General features: G+C 41.1%; 1 protein-coding gene across 9 annotated transcripts in view; it reads left to right on the top strand.

Moving 5' to 3' along the window:
- Positions 1–17628, top strand: part of TAX1BP1 (Tax1 binding protein 1) — a 249415-nt gene that overhangs the window by 166817 nt on the left and 64970 nt on the right. For all 9 annotated transcript variants that reach the window (XM_078779689.1, XM_078779688.1, XM_078779687.1 and 6 more), the window contains one exon: positions 12951–13076. In XM_078779689.1, coding sequence (XP_078635815.1) covers positions 12951–13076 — 126 coding nt within the window. The remainder of the gene's footprint in view (positions 1–12950; positions 13077–17628) is intronic.

Raw genomic sequence — 17628 nt, 5'->3', positions numbered from 1 at the left:
CTCCGTCCATCCCTCTCCTCCATGGCTGCAGCAACCCTCATCCATGCCTTCATCACCTCCCGTCTGGACTACTGCAACAGCCTCCTCTTTGGTTCACCCTCAATAATCATCAATAAACTCCAATACATTCAGAACTCCGCTGCCCGTCTACTCACCCATTCCCAGACCCGTGACCACATCACCCCCGTCCTTTACAAGCTTCACTGGCTCCCCATCCCCCAGAGAATCCAATACAAAATCCTCCTTTTGACCTACAAAGCCCTCCATAACCTGGCCCCATCCTACCTGACTGACCTCCTCTCCAGACACACTCACACCCGCAACCTCCGCTCTGCTGGTACCAACCTCCTGACCCCCCCCCCCCCCCCCCCCCCCCTCATCCGGACCAAATTCAGATCTTGGGGGGACAGGGCCTTCTCCATCGCTGCTCCCACCCTCTGGAACTCACTACCTCACGCCATCAGAGACTCCTCCTCACTCACCACATTCAAAACATCACTCAAGACCCACCTGTTCAACACTGCATTCAACATTTAACCCACAGCATTTAACCCCTGACTATCTCTTCTCCTTCTCCTTCCTTTTGCTTTGATTATTTACCTGTTGATTTTTGTCTTTTTGCACGTGTTTTTTTGTACTCTGTCAAAGCGTCTTTGGGCTTCTTGAAAAGCGCTATATAAAATAAATGTATTATTATTATTATTATATAGGTGAAAAGGTCAACATCAGCCAAATTTCTAAAAATTGGCAGTTTTCATCCGATTGACTTGAAATTTGAAGAGGATTTGCGTACTTTATCATTTAATTCAACTACCAATTATTTTGAGATCACCATAGGCCAAAAGTCAACAAGTTATTTTCGGGATTTCACAAGTATCGTGCCATTCACGACATATTTCTTGTTTATTTGTTTATTTAAAATCAATCGAGTTGTTTCCAGGCTTTTTCATCTAAGGAATGATGTAGTCGAGACTAGTGTTAAAAATTATAGGGGTCAAAACCTTAAAGCCAGGTTCCTTTTCGCCTCACAATTCTCAATGTGGCAAGAACGCCAAAAAAAAACCGGAAAAGATTTAATGCATTTTATTTCTTTATGCAGAATAAGTCATTCTTTCTTACAAACTTGTTTGAAATGAAATCTATACTGTAGTTTAATGAGGTCAAATTAACTATGCGTGTCGGTATGGGAATGGGGAGGGTTAAGGAACCGAAAAGGATTGGGGAAAATGCCTGTCATTTAATAACACAAACCATGTGTGTGCCACTTAGCCTCGAACGTCCTGTCATCCCTCTATAATTAGCATAAGCAAAGGGGTTTGATATGATTCTTTCCACTGCATTTGCAGATCTTGATGGATTTTGAAGTTTTTTTTTTTCTCCTGTACTACCTTTCACAATCTCAGTTGTTGTTGTTGTTGTTGTTGTTGTTGTTGTTGTTGTTGTTGATGATGATGATGATGATGATGATGATGATGATGATGATGTATTTGGCGAAGCACGGCTATCTTAACTCTGTCTATTTAATAATTGTACATGCGTTTTGATGTTGTGTTATCCGGTTTTGAAATGGTATTATTTGCTTGCTTTTATGATTATACTAAAAGTGTGAAATATATGATCTTTCTGTGGATGGCGAGATGAGAACAACTGATCTTCCTTCAACAGGTAATCACCCCTCAGCCCAAATTGGGCTAAGGGGTATTGTCGTCACGGGTGTCCATCAACTTTTGGTTTCCGTCAATTTCAAGGAGAACGGCTTGTCCGATTAAATCCATTTTTGCAGTGTGTGTTGGGGTTGAGTAGAGGAAGGTTCCTTTCGAAAATGGGCGCGCTGCGATTTTCAATATGGCCGCCACGGCAGCCATCCGGGCGTCCGTCAACTTTTGGTTTCCGTCAATTTCGAGCAGAACGGCTTGTCCGATTAAATCCATTTTTAACTCAACTGGACTATGTCCAGCTGAGTTTTTGTCGACACCCAGTGTCCATCGTCCGTCGTCCGTCTGTCTGTCTGTCTCTGTCTGTCTGTCGTCTGTAAACAATTCAACGTCTATGCTCTAAAAGTCACAAATATTGATAAAAATTGATGAAACTTGTTATGCAGCATCTTTAAGACATAAACTAGTTTGGGATTGCATTTGGGCGTTGCACGCCCAAAACTGGGCGTGGCAGGGCGGCCATCTTGAAATTGGTTTCCGTCAATTTCCAGCAGAACGGCTTATCCAATTAAATCCATTTTTTGCAGTGTGTGTTGGGGTTGAGTAGAAGAAGGTTCCTTTCGAAAATGGGCGCGCTGCGATTTTCAATATGGCCGCCACGGCAGCTATCTTGAAATTGGTTTCCACCATGCATGGGCTGAGGGGTTACGCCCACTTTGCGGTGCTATTTATTGAGCATTGCAGGTGGAGATGGATGAAAAATCTTAAAGACACAATGAAAACTCTGTCAGGATGCAATCGTTGACAATTTAGGAACGCACAAACTTCAGGGCAATGCTTTCATGAATTCAATGATAAACTCTGTTACCATTACCGTTACAATTTACCACAGTTGAAGAGTAAATATTTTACCAATGCAATCTACTAGGAATTGAACAATTCCGATCAACTATCTTCTGTCATTAATTCATGTGTTAACTAATAAAAAAACAAGTAAAGATACATTCAAAGTACACCGCCCCCATGCCAAATAATTAAATATTCTACAGCGCGGCATTGCCGGGGCGCCTCTGGCGCCCGGCAATACCGCAGTGCAGCTCATAGAGGCTGCATTGGGAGGGAGAGGTGTACACTAATTGATTGATTAATTGTATAATTAAAATCAATAAAAGATTATCACAAAATATTTTCATAATCAATTGGCTAATAGCATAACTAAACCACTAGTGCTACATCCGAAGATGTATCTTTAAGAAATTTAATTAAATAGGTCATTAATAAAAAATTAAATAATTAATTGATTAATCAATAAATAATTAATCGATTAATCAATAAAGAATTAATCAATTAAATGATTTATCAATAAATCAAAAATATCCTTGATAAACCACCACCATTTCATCCGAATCTGTAACTTAAAAAATTAATTAATTAGGTCATTCATCGAATAATTAAATAATTAATCGATTAAATGATTAATCAAAAAATATCCTTGATAGCCACATCACTTGGTCACTGTCATGTCCAAATATTAGCTTCCCAGCTCAAAAGGTGCCTGAGATATTGGCCAAATGAGAAAGAAAATTTATAAACGATTAATAATGAAAATAAATAAATAATAATCATTAAAAAATTAAATTATTAAACAATTCGGTCAGAGAACACATAGACCACCACCATTTCATCAGAAGCTGGAACTTTAAAAAAAAATTTTTTGTCATTAATCAAATAATTCATCGATTAATTGATTAATTAATCAATCAAAAATGGCCTTTGCAGCCAAATCACCTGGTCATTGGCATGTCCAAATATCAGCTTCCTAACTCAAAAGGTGCTTGAGTTAATGGTCAGAAGAGAAAGGAAATTTGATTAATTAAATAAATACTTAATTAATCGCTAATAATTAAATAACTCCTCAATTTATTGATTAATCAAAAAACAAAAAATACCGTTTTTGACAAAGGACTTGCTCACTATTGTGCCGAAATTTCAGCTTCCTAGCTCAAAGGATGGCTGAGATATCGCCCAGACAAACAAACAAACAAGAAAGAAAACAAGAAAACAAACAAACAAACAAACAAGTACAGATACATTCAAAGTACACCGCCCCCATGCCAAATAATTAAATATCCTACAGTGCGGCATTGCCGGGGCGCCTCCGGCGCCCGGCAATACCGCAGTGCAGCTCATTGAGGCTGCATTGGGAGGGAGAGGTGTACACTAATTGATTGATTAATTGTATAATTAAAATCAATAAAAGATTATCACAAAATATTTTCATAATCAATTGGCTAATAGCATAACTAAACCACTAGTGCTTCATCCGAAGATGTATCTTTTAGAAATTTAATTAAATGTCATTTAGAAAAAATTAAATAATTAATTGATTACTCAATAAATAATTAATCGATTAATCAATAAATAATTAATAGATGAAATGATTAATCAATAAATCAAAAATATCCTTGATAGCCACATCACTTGGTCACTGTCATGTCCAAATATTAGCTTCCCAGCTCAAAAGGTGCCTGAGATATTGGCCAAATGAGAAAGAAAATAAATAAATGATTAATAATGAAAATAAATAAATAATAATCATTAAAAAATTAAATTATTAATCAATTCGGTCACAGAACACAGAAACCACCACCATTTCATCAGAATCTGTAACTGAAAAAAAAAATTTTTTTAAAGTAATTAATCGAATAATTAAATAATTAATCGATTAATTGATTGATCAATAAATCAAAAATATCCTTGATAGCCACATCACTTGGTCACTCATGTCCAAATATTAGCTTCCGAACTCAAAAGGTGCCTGAGATATTGGCCAAATGAGAAAGAAAATAAATAAATGATTAATAATGAAAATAAATAAATAATAATCATAAAAAAATTAAACTATTAATCAATTTGGTCAGAGAACACATAAACTACCACCATTTCATCAGAATCTGTCACTTTAAAAAAAAATTTTTTTTGGTCATTAATCGAATAATTAAATAATTAATCGATTAATTGATTTATTAATAAATCAAAAATAGCCTTTGCAGCCAAATCACCTGGTCATTGGCATGTCCAAGTATCAGCTTCCTAACTCAAAAGGTGCCTGAGTTAATGGTCAGAAGAGAAAGGAAATTTGATTAATTAAATAAGTACTTAATTAAAAATAAAAAAAATAAAAAAATTAATCGCTAATAATTAAATAACTCCTCAATTTATTGATTAATCAAAAAACAAAAAATATCGTTTTTGACAAAGGACTTGCTCACTATTGTGCCGAAATTTCAGCTTCCTAGCTCAAAGGATGGCTGAGATATCACTCGGACAACCAAGAAAACAAGAAAACAAACAAACAAACAACCAGAGTGAAAACTGAGTACTCCCTTTCAGCGTGCGTCACTGCCGAGCCCCCTTCGGTGCCCGGCAATGACGTTTTGCAATGCCTGGAGATGGCATAGGAAAGGAGCGGTGTACAACAAACAACCAGAGTGAAAACTGAGTACTCCCTTTCAGCGTGCGTCACTGCCGAGCCCCCTTCGGTGCCCGGCAATGACGATTTGCAATGCCTGGAGATGGCATCGGAAAGGTGCGGTGTACAATATTATCGTTAACCATTAAAGACATAGTTAATAACAATTCAACATTCCAATTTCACTAATGACTACAATTATTCTGTAGTTGACCAGTAATAATATTAACATAAATCAACCGGTAACCAATAGTAAAATTGTTCCCCAATAAATGTGCAATACATATAGTACTTCTTGTTATTAATGAATATAACCGAATGTATCAGTTAATATAACAAGACCCAGAACTAGATAGATACAATACCCTGAGCATTCGTATTTCCATAGCAATGCAAATATTACAGCCATAACAGACGAAACAGTCAATGAAAACAAACATACATTATGCCGCAGCGTGATCAATGCAACACTCACCCCCGGTGACTGCTACATGGACATGGTAGAGATAACGGACTAGTCCCAATGTCCACGAACCATCGGCCATCGACCTGCATGGCTCACATCAAGATGGCGGAACCCGTGACGATGAGGACCATGGGAGTTTATAACAGTTTAAAAGTGTGTTTAAAAGACTGACTTGAAGTTTATTCTAAAAAGAAAATAATCAGATCATGAACCATGCTTTATGTATGCAGAGCATTGGTGCTGCCGAAGCAGTTTCTATGGCTGGGGTTACAATCCCAGAAGGGTCGCCACTCCGACACACAAAGTCAGGGCAGGAATTTGTAATTTGCCCATGGTGCCGGTGATAGCCAGCTTGCTCTTCACGAAGGATACGATGGGATATTTAACGTCCACCAGCTGCTAGCAGACGGGACACCCAGTTTAATGTCCATCTGAGGGACAGCTGATACATTGATGAATCACCCTGCCTGTGAAACATCAGAATGGCAGTTTACAGTTGGTCCAATATTCAAACCCAGGCTTGACAGCTTTGAGGCAGGTGTGCATACCTCTAGGCCATCCTGCCAGCTTCTAAAAATGGCTTGACCAATGATCCACCTACATACTGTATTCAAGGTTGCTGCAAGACTCACCAGATCGTAAGCCCTTATCACTGGTGACGTTTGGTAAGCCATTAATTATCAGCCCCTTATAGAATATGTTGTGCTTACCTTTTTCTCTCTCTAAATGTCCAAATTAAACTGAAGTTTTAATTGCCAAATAACTGTATATAATTTACCTGACACTAGCACCTGGCGTTGCCCGGTGCTGTTCCAATTAAGGCTGCGTACCTGTACACGGAAAAAAACAATAAACGTTTACAAAAGTCTATAAACGTTCCATTGCTAATCTCTATATAAAAGCAGTCGGCCTCTACATCCAGTCTCCAGCCGTCCATTAAGGGCGGGGTTTATGCCACCAGCCTATCAGATCAGTTCCCACCGGTGTTGGGTGGGGTTTAGAGAGGCGGGACCTGCAAGTGTTTTTTTTAAATTGCCGCCATGTTGGTTATAGACTGTTTTTCAAACACGTTTTGTTGTTGTTTCATGTTTATAGATGCATATTGGTGGCTGCATTCATTAGCTGTTGCTAATAAGTTACTTTGACTTGAATCTAAGATTCATGTCTTTTAAATAGAGACTGAAAGAAATATGAAATAAACAGCCATCCGGGATGCCGTTCTAGCAAGATAAGCGCTCTATATTAATAAGCACACATCTGCTACGCCCACTTAAAAAAAATACTGTCGGTTGTATTTTATTTTACTCGTCTCAGTAAGTTATTCTTTACTCTTTCTCATAAGGAATTAATTCATCAGTTAAAGCTACAAAATAAATGGAACATAATTACTACATTTACCAGTTGTTGTTATTGATTTTATTGTTGTTGTTGCTGTTGTTGTTGCTGTTGTTGTTTAACGTAATGTACTTGCTCTTGGATAAATATTTAACTTGCACTGGACTAAATGGTTTTTTCAGTGACTTGGTAGATTTTAACATTTAAACGTGTACATGATCAGCGAACGGATCGTGTACGCGTTTAACAAAATATACGGATATGCACAGGCCTTTTTCTAATCCTGTTTTTTTTTTGGAATAGATCAGATTTTGATTGTTTTTACCTCCACCACCAAATGTGCATGGTGGTTATGTTGTCACCCCTGTCTGTTTGTTTGTTTCTTTGTTTGTTTGTTTGTGAACAAAATATCTCAAAAAGTTGTGGACGGATTTGGACGAAATTTGGCAGAGATGCAGTGTATGTCACAAGGACGAAATGATTAGATTTTGGTGAAGATCCGGATTCGGATCCGGCTACTAGATCCGGTGATTCTTCACCGGATCTGATTGATCGAGTGAATCTTCACACTTGAGTGAATGAATATGAATGAATGATCGTTTTAAGGCCATTTTCCCCGCTAGAGCAGGGGTTAGCCTTGCGGGCCCCATGACAATCATGGTTCCCTGTTTGAGGCAATGTTTTTATGGCCGGATGCCCTTCCTGACGCCAACCCTTGGTCGCCTCTTACGATGCGCAGGGATACGGTGTACCTATTCTAAATCGGGGTACACACCGGGATCGTTCATCCCAGCAAGCTGGTACTCAATTTGCCGACCTCGGAAGGATGACAGGCTGAGTCAACCCCCCTGGCGTTAATTCAGCGATCGACCGGGATTCGAACGCAAGATCCTAGGATCCCAAGCCGACCCCCTAACCGCTAAGCCAGCACCTGGTGCAAGTCAAGTGCAAGTCAAGCTTCACACTTGAGTGATAGGGCCAAAAAAAATATATAGCATGATATCTCAAAATGTTAGGGACGCTTTTGGATGAAACTCGAAATTGACAAGAACAAACCAATTCGATTTTAGTTAAGGTCGGAATCCAGATCCGTCCCATCAGTGGGATTCAAAACGTAAACTGTTCAGCCTGGCGTAGGAATGCGCTCTACCGAGTGCCATTCTAGTTTGGTTTCTATTCATTTTGGAGGGCTAATGCTGTCCACTGAACAGATGGGTCTTTAAATTCCATCCCATCTGCAGGGAGCACGTTGTGAAGGTCCAACTATATCCATCGAGGGCCACATTGCACGAAAGGCTCTCCACTGTGTTGTAAATCGGACAGATAAACCTTTATTCTTTTAAGCGGATGCTGGTAGCTTCAGTCATACCGTGTTCCAAGAGACTCTACCACCTCCCACTCTACTCCACCCTTCCTGCCACACCAACTTTTATTATGGGCTAAGACCACTGATGTCACACGACATTGGGCTTGCACCACACCATGTGTTCAGACAACTTTATCAGAAAACCTCGTATGTTGCACTTGGGGTTGTTTTAATACTATTATTGTAATATAGTATAATTCTATCTTTTCCTTTAAAAAATCTTTTTTCGAAGTCCTCAGGCCTTTACTTGTGCAGTATTCAAGTGACTTTTTTCTATTTCGGTCTAAAATTTGTAGAAGAGCTGCAACACAAATCACGCACACATGAGATCACCGGACCTGACCAGACAAACACAGGCACTGAACTTGGGGGAGGGGGGGTTGTTGTTTTTTTTTTTGACAAATAGCATTCTGGGGCTAAGTGACACCTTTATGATGTCACTTTTTTCTCCACATTCAGTAGGAGCAATTAATTGGTATTTCTTCTTTCCCATGTATGCCTACATATGGGGTTTGTCCTATATGCTCTTTCCTTTAAATGTTGAGCATTACCCAATCGGTGTGTACCCCGATTTAGAATAGGTACACCGTATCCTTGCGCATCGTAAGAGCGCGACCAAGGGTTGGCGTCAGGAAGGGCATCCAGCCATAAAAACATTGCCTCAAACAGGGAACCATGATTGTCATGGGGCCCGCAAGGCTAACCCCCGCTCTAGCGGGGAAAATGGCCTTAAAACGATCATTCATTCATTCATTTCATTCTTTAAATGTTGAGCATCAAACAAGAAAGCAGCACATCCCATTTTTAGTGTTTGAAATGACTTGGCCAAGGTCGGAATCGAACTCCCTAGACTCAGAATCGATACTCTAACCATTATTCCAACAGTCTGGTTGTCCGAAAGAGATTTTCTACTCGAGTCAATGATTTATTTTAGACTCCATTGGCTCAAGTTGTGTTTTATGTGTGTATTCAGACTTGAATTTTTATAGCTTTGAATCGATCTAGTCATTTTTGTGGTATTTGAAATTTGATTGCATGCATCATCATAATATCTCTGAAAAAGAGGTTTTGAGTAAATAGATTTATAATGGAGGGGTGGGGAGAATAACCGATCGATGTAAGACAAGTGGTGTCGCCCGGTGACCCCATTGTCAGGGTGGCAGGTGAGAATTTCTAATTGTGAGTCTATACTTGAGATTCGTATTTGACCCCGGAGACGCGACCTCTTGACTGCATGGGTGATTCATAAGATTGCGACATGAGATCATAAACCCATCTTTGACCTTTGCTGCTCCACCTAACCCTCTATATTCATCTTCCCCAATTTCACTTTGTAATCCCTTTGTGACGTATGCACACGTTTGGTTATATGCATCGATCAATGTGTAAACGTTTGACCTAATTACATGTGTGTGCACTTTGATGAAGGTCATTCAAATATGTATGTAAAGTAGTTGCGGCTTGTTAAACATTTATATCCATTATCGAATTTGTGATGCACCAAAAACTTCCACAACGGACAATATATTTTGTGCAGTTTTACTATCTGCACATTTTGCACATGGTGCGATTTTTTAGTCGTACGCTTTGAATTTTTGTTTTTAATTGAGCAGCTCCTTCGTGTGAATTGAAAACTCGTCGTAAGTCATAAAGGTGTCTGAAGACGTTTCCCTCAAGGCGCTGTTGTTTGTGGAGCATGCAGAGGGGTGGGGGTATCCATGGTTTGGATGGACATCTCGAGTTGGCTGACCTCAGTATTAATCTACAAGCAATTCTGTGCAGCATGTGTCGGCTGGTTAGCCAGTGCCGCTCGCTCTTAAATTTCCATTCCCACAGCTGTCACCGGTAATTGATACAAATGCTGCAGTTAACCAATGGTGGCTCCACATACACCTCCTCTGTCGTAGCCTTCACTTATTCCGCTCTAAATATTTAGTCATCTGTGTGCGTTCCTCTCGTGGGGGTACAACGATCTGACATAATTATGCTTTATTTTTAGAGCACATGGGGAGGGATTTGAAACGCGCTTTTAACTTCTCTATTGGAAAACGACAACTTTAAATATCTCTGGCTCATTGGCCGTATCAGTGGGACCTCACATGTGCAAAACCAAATTATTTTGCTGAGCAAGTTGAGTGGAACCTGCTTTTTTTTTTCTTTTTTTTTCTGTACATGGCTCAAGGCTCATAATAGAACTGAATGCAGACGTGGCCTGGAGGGTGTGGCACGATAACATTTGGTTAACAAAATGACATTTTGGATTTAGAAGCGAACAGAATCGCTTGAATAGCTCTGAATAATATTAGGAACGATGAACAGATGAGTTGAGCAGTTGTGTCAGTTTTTCATTACTTGAAAAGCTCAAGTACAAGAACAGGACTGACTGACAGGTAGTGGCACTGACCTATGCCTTTACATCTCGGCAAGAGATGCTGATTAATTGTTATGGACACTGAGTAAACTATAATGGAACATGGCTATTAACAGTAAATGCACATTCAGATTGAGATGTTGGAGCCCGCAATCCATTGATGGTCATATTTCTTTCGGACCGCCGTATGACCTTGACCTTCAACATTTAGGGATAGAGTGTAAATTAAGAAAATTTACAATCTATCCCTAAATAACTTGCACTCTATCCTCCGCCACGGTTATGTTAGAACGAGCTGATTCATCACAGTCACGGATTGCTTAATCCCAATATGGGGCTGTTAAAAAATTAAGTAACGCTATTTTGTTAGGGAGACATGTATCGTGCATGCTGCTGGGCTTGTTTAAACCTTCTTAATAATTTTTATTTGACATGTGATTAGATTTTTCGGGGTCCCCTATCGTGAATAACAATCGCCCCAAACAAAGCCTGTGGAAATCTGACTCAACAAACCCGGGAAGTGTATAATCAGCGGAGGCCTACAGGCCTGATGTCTTAGGCCCACCAGAAAACCAAGATGGCGGCCATATTTTTTTTTGTCTGGATGCCTTGGTGGGTGGAGTCAAGCAACCAATGTGGGTGAGGTTTGTCTGTTGGGTGGGTGAGTGAGTGGGGGTGGGGGGTGGGATGGGCAGCTATCTGACCAATGGGTACGCATTTTAAAAATAGACCCGCAACAAAAACCACAACAGCAATAACAACAACCATACGGAGCTCTTGTAGACCTCGCAAGTAAAAATCAGGAAATGAATGCACCGCAACAATAATGTCATACATGCATTCTCCTCCCCTCCTCTCTTACCCTCCCTCAACTTGGAAATATAGTTGGATCTTTTTGACGTGTATCAAATTGAGCTCACCCATAATGTGCACCTCTTAGGATTAGGTAACTGCACAATGATCATGGTAACGTTTCTTAATGATAACGTGAGACGGCCATGTTTGTAATTGCTTCCGTGTTTCTTTAGTTGTTTACCTTTGACCTACAGTGTCTTTCCATGCCATAACATTTTTACCCTCTGAGCTTTTGTCATCAAATCTTCAACTAACTTTTATTATGAGAATATGGGGACCACAAATTAAATGTGCAAATACACAAAATGTATCTAAAAAAAAAATTTAAGTGTTGTTTTTGTCAAATTTATTTTGAGTACAAAGCAGATGCGGACGAGTTTTGCACTTTGGGATGCTTTTAAGTTGCCTTCTAGTTTACTGTTGGGAGATTTATTGAGATTAATGAGGTTCTTCTTCTCATTGGAAGGAAATCTCATGTTGCTTTGGCAAATGATCACTTCTGGCAGAGAGCTGGATGAGGGTGCAAACCAATTGGAATGGGATTTTCTTTACAAGAGTGAAGATGATTAGACTTTTATTTGAAGTTTGTTTCTACCAGCCGTGGTTTTTTTTATCAGAGGATGTAAAAATGTATGGTGCCAACAACAAAACTTGGTAAAATTAATGTCTTTGTATCACAACTGCCGCATTCATTTTATTACCCTCGCCAGAGGAGGGGGTATTGCATTTGGGTCTGTTTGTCTGTCTGTCTGTTTGTCCGCACAGAATAAGTATGCTTTTCTCTGCAATCTTTGGTCCGATTGACTGGACATTATCACCATAGGTGCACCTCTTCCTGTAGAATTTTTAATGATAATTATGACATCATAGGTCACGTGGTATGGACACCATCTTCGAAAAACTGAAAATCTTTGCACCTCTATATCTTCGAAAGCGCTTCATAGAAAAAATTGAGACATGGCTCATTGTAAAGAACTCTCCATGGGGAATAAAATACGTTAATGATTTTGTCATAGGTGCCTCCATTATGACCTCATAATTCGACAAGTACAAAACTTCCTCTGATCAAGATGAAATTTCTTGAGCTTCACCTGGGGATAGATTGGTGGAGAGAAAAAATAATGACGTCCATCAGTCACGTTGTTCGGCCGCCATATTGTTTTTAACAAAAAATGACTTTTTTTTTTTTTAATTACGTTTTAACAAAAAAATATATATATACACCCCACAACATACACCTCACAAAGACGCATTGGCGAGGGTCTGCAATCTTTGAATGCTCTTTCTTGTTGAATGTGTTGATGTATGTAAGCTGAAATTGCTTGCTTCTGATTTATTTTTTTTTAAATAATAAACACGTGCCTGTATTAAACGTCGAACTGCATATGCGGTGGTTGATTTTAACAAGATCTCTGTTGCACCTGTTGTAGAAAGAAAAGGAGAACTCTGCATGGCTTGAGGAAAAGATCCGTCAGCTTGAGAGCGTTCTGAGCGAAGAGAAACGAACATTCCAAGAGCTGATGGACCAGATGGCGCATGAACAGGCTGATGCCCAGGTACATGACCCGTTCCACAGCAGGTTGCTGCATGCCATCCGAATGGCTCTTACACCTAATAACCTATGTATTCGTATAGTTATTCTTTCCAGAACGTTTGGAAGTGGTAAGAATGAATAAAGATGGCCAAATCCAAATTGGACTGAAAAGGTTCATTTGCGCTTATTTCTTCAAACGGAACTTGTAATGAAGCTCTAACAGCTCTCATGTCTTTTGTCAATGCTTTCCGCTGTGATGATGGAACAATATGCATGACTAGTTGTAGTTGCAAAATCTCAGCCGGTCTGAATATTTTATTTTTTGTGGCAGGCTGCTCAAGGGCACTGTGACCTACTTTTTATGTTCCCCCAATGTAATGTGAATAATTTCCAAATGAGGTGCACTTTTTAAGTGTTGTGGCTCACATTTGTAAAAGGTTGAACAGTAAGCTGGAGCTGTTGTTGATTTTCATTATTAAAGGAGTTAACAACAACAACAAATGTTTCATTACCATTTCCTCCTTTTTCGGGGAGTTGAATGAATCATTGAAAGAGCAACAATGGTGTTCCCTCCCTCCTCCCTCTTCCCCCCTTGAGCATCGAACAAGCTTTTGGACTGAATCCCTTTTTTATTACCTTCTCGAGAATGGACATTCTCTAGCTCATTGGACGTTTGGATATTTAGGATGCACTTTAGTCACACCAGACTGTCGCACAACAGTTGCAGCATCCGTTTTGAGTCTGGGAGGTTGGTGGTGCAATTCTCACCAAGCCTAAATTATGCCAATGACATTAAAAAGGGTACACACTGTGACTGCGTCGCTTGGTGCTCCTCATTTCGAGGATGGGGTACGAATAAACCCCATGGGTCGGCACCACATGAAGCAGAAATTCCTCATTACTTTCCCCACTGACTGCAGAGAGAAAAGCGGCATCACAAGGATACCAAAAGTGCCCTGGGAAGTTTCGTCACTACATTTTAGCTCGGAGGCTGCTTGAATTTGAGTCTGGTGGTGTCATGTTTTGCTCCCACTCCTCCCCCCATCTCCCTCACTTTTTGCAGTTTCTCCAAGAGCCCTAGACCATGTATGTTTTCACTGCTCAGCCCATAAAGCAATGCTGTCTGGAACAGCATTTGTCTGTATGTATGTATGTATGTATGTATGTATGTATGGCCCTTCCGCCGGCATTTTGCAGGTTTATTCTCTTTAAAGTTCCTTTTCTCTGCAACCATTGGTCCGATTGACACGACATTTTCACCACAGCAGCTCGTCCTCCTGTATAATTTTTTATTTATGGCGTAGCCCATAGGGCAAAGCCGTCCAGAACAGTTTGTCACTATGTATGTATGTATGTATGTATGTATGTATGCCCCCTCAAACATATACCAATCAGAGCTGAGGATCTGGTCACATGACAGGGTGATGTGATTATGTCTGATGTCATTATGGCGGTACTGACTGGGTTATGACAAACTACCCTGCAAATGTCTGCTGCGCTTCTTCTGCTGCAATCGGTTCTTCTGATCATGTGCTTGTTAAAGTGGATATCTCTCTGGCCATTCTCAGAGAACCTCCTCAGCATCGACTAATCTGGCATTTCACTTCAAGCAGCCATCAAACATCTGGACTGGTCTCCCATCTCAACTGCTTCTGACATCAACTATTCCTGGGAATTCTTCCAAAGTAAATTGCTCTCTCTCATGCACAGATTTATCCCATCTCATCTTCAGTTGTCATACCCTTCCTCCCGTCCATGGTACACTGAATCTTGTGCTGAGGCAGTTGCATCATTTCTTCCTCTTAATGTCCAGGCTGGAGTTCCTCAAAACCATCTGAAACAACTTGCCTTTCCTCCTGGAAGGCAAATCCAACTGAAGGCAATCGCAGTTCCAAGTGTGTGTCTTGAACACAAAGCTCGGAACAAGTGTGTGTCTACCCTCAGGAGAGCCAGGAACAATATCTTTCCACTCTCAACTGAACTCTCAAACCTGTCTCCCTCCTCCAAATTGTGGTGGTGTCTGGTCAAATATGTTTCTGGTGTTTGTTCCCCCTCCACCCCCTCCCTTACCCAAAATGGCTACACAGCTGACTGCACGTGAAAAAGCCGAATGCCTCAACTCTGTGCTTGCCTCAAAATCTTGTGTCCCAAACCCATCCCTCTCTGTACCCACCTTACCCAGGTGTACCCAGCTGCTCCTGGACTCTGTGTCCTTCTCTCCCGACAAGGTGGAGAAGTTTGTCACACCTCGACTCCGATTCCAAAACTGGCCCAGACCAGAATCCTAAAATCCTGCTCTGCCACTCCATCTCACCCTCTCTCTGCTACCTTCACCCTCTCTTTTGCTCAAGGTCATCTAACATCTGCTCGGAAATCAGCCAACATTAGCGCTTTACAAAAAACAGGTGAAAAAACAGATCCTTGCAACTACAGACCAATCAGCCTGCTCCCCCAATCATCAGCAACATCATGGAATCCATCATCGCTTCTGATATTAAATCCTTCCTCTTCTCCAATGGCCTGATCTCAGATCATCAAATTGGATACAGACCAGGCCACTCTACTATGTATATGCTGCTTCTGCTGTCTCAACAATTGATAGAGGTCCTCGCCACCAGACAGGAAATCAGAGCTGTCTCTCTTGAAATATACCATGCCTTTGATATGGTCTGGCACCCCGCTCTGCTCACCAAACTCTCCTCTTATGGTATCCAAGGAAATCTCCACTCATGGCTCGTGGACTTCCTCTCCTGTCGTAGTCAGCATTTGGTTCTCAATGGAATTCTCTTGTCTCCTCTTCCTGTCCAGGCTGGAGTTCCTCAAAGCATTGTTCTAGGCCCTGAGCTTTTTCTAATCTTAATCAATGATCCCTCTGACTCTCTGGAAAACCCTCTTTACCATTTTCCTGATGACAACACCTTCTGCTGCTCCATCTCTCAACCCTCAGATCGGCAGGCAGTAACCTCGTCACTCTGCAGACCTGGATAAAATCGCAAACTGATCAAACACGTGGAACATGTCTTTCAATCCTGACAAATCTCACACTCTCACTATGTCTCTCCCAAAAGACCATCTGGAAAATCCTCCCATCTACTTTCTCAACAATCCTCTCGAAGAAGTTCTGTCACTCAATCTTTTGGGTCTCACTATCTGCCATGATATTTCCTGGCAAAACCACATTTCCAAGCTGGCCTCCAAAGCCAGTTGCTGACTGGGCATCCACTGTCATGTGAAGTTCTTCCTACTTCTTCCTATCTGTGAAGTTCTTCCTGTCTGCCATGATCTTTCCTGGGAAAACCACATTTCTCAGCTGGCCACTAAAGCCAGTCGCCGACTCGGCATCCTCTGTCGTGCGAAGTCTTTTCCTGGCACTACTGAGCTACTCACCACTTACAAAGTTTTCATCCGCAGCTTTATGGAATACTGCTCTCCCCTCTGGGATGGTGCTCCTGCCTCACACCTAGCTCGGCTTCACACTGTCGAAACGAAAGCTTTTAGGACGATTGGTGTCTCCCATGATGAAGCTGACAGAGTCTTTCACTCTCTCACCACAGGCAGGTTGGCGGTCTTTCTGTCTTCTACCGACTCCTCTCCAGCCTAGCACCCCTTGCTCTGTCTGTGCACCCATGCTCTATCTCAAGAGATATGTGGAATCACTTTCCACACCCTCTTCAATGTCATTCCTCTCTCCAGGTCTTAAAAACACCTGTTCACCACCATCTCATATCTTACCCCACCCAAAACCTTGATTTTTCTACCCCTGTTAATCCCCCTTCAAATACACCTCCTTAAAATTCCCTGTTTTCTTTCCTGAAAGTCCTTGTTGTGTCCATCTTGTTTATCTCATGTACTCTGGCCAGCCATCTGTCTTCCACAGTTCTCCTGATGTCCCTGTTCCCTACTGGTGTTGAGCTTCCCTCTGTCTCTCCCTCTTGTCTCCATATTCCTTTATTATATGTTCTATGTGTTAGCTTTTCCTGGTGTGTACCCCAGTTTAGAATAGGTACACCGTATATGTGTGTCGTAAGGGGCGACCAAATAGGGTTGGTGTCAGGAAGGGCATCCAGCCATAAAACATTGCCTCAAAAAGGGAACCATGACAATTACAATTATATATGGGCAGGGTACAGCCCGAAGTACCCCGTGGGGAGCTCACTCCCTCTCGTCAAAAATCAAGGTGGGGAACCCGATCAAAGCAAGGGTGGAAATCACTCCATTTATGACGACGAAACGTCTGATGCCCCACGTGGAGATCGGTTTCTGAGGTTTGGGACGTGGAATGTCAGGACAATGATAGGGAGATCAGGAGAAGTGGTGGAAGTATTGGACAGAAGAGTGGACATATGTTGTGTGCAGGAGACGAGATAGAAGGGAAGTGGTGTGAGAATGGTGAAGGGTATGCAGGGACAGAAATACAAGTTTGTTTTTGCATGGTGTTGGTGTCCTGTTTTCTGAGGAGTTTGTAGACAGTGTGGTGAGTGTGACTAGTGAGTGAAAGGTTGATGATGGTGAAAATGATGATTGGAAAGCTCTTGGTGAACGTCATCTCGGGATATGCTCCGCAGGTCGGTCGG

Source organism: Myxine glutinosa, chromosome 6, assembly GCF_964187855.1.
Source record: "Myxine glutinosa chromosome 6, kmMyxGlut1.1, whole genome shotgun sequence".
NCBI classification, from domain to species: domain Eukaryota; kingdom Metazoa; phylum Chordata; class Myxini; order Myxiniformes; family Myxinidae; genus Myxine; species Myxine glutinosa.
Note: the sequence above shows the minus strand (reverse complement) of the source record. Positions and strands in the feature narration are given on the sequence as shown.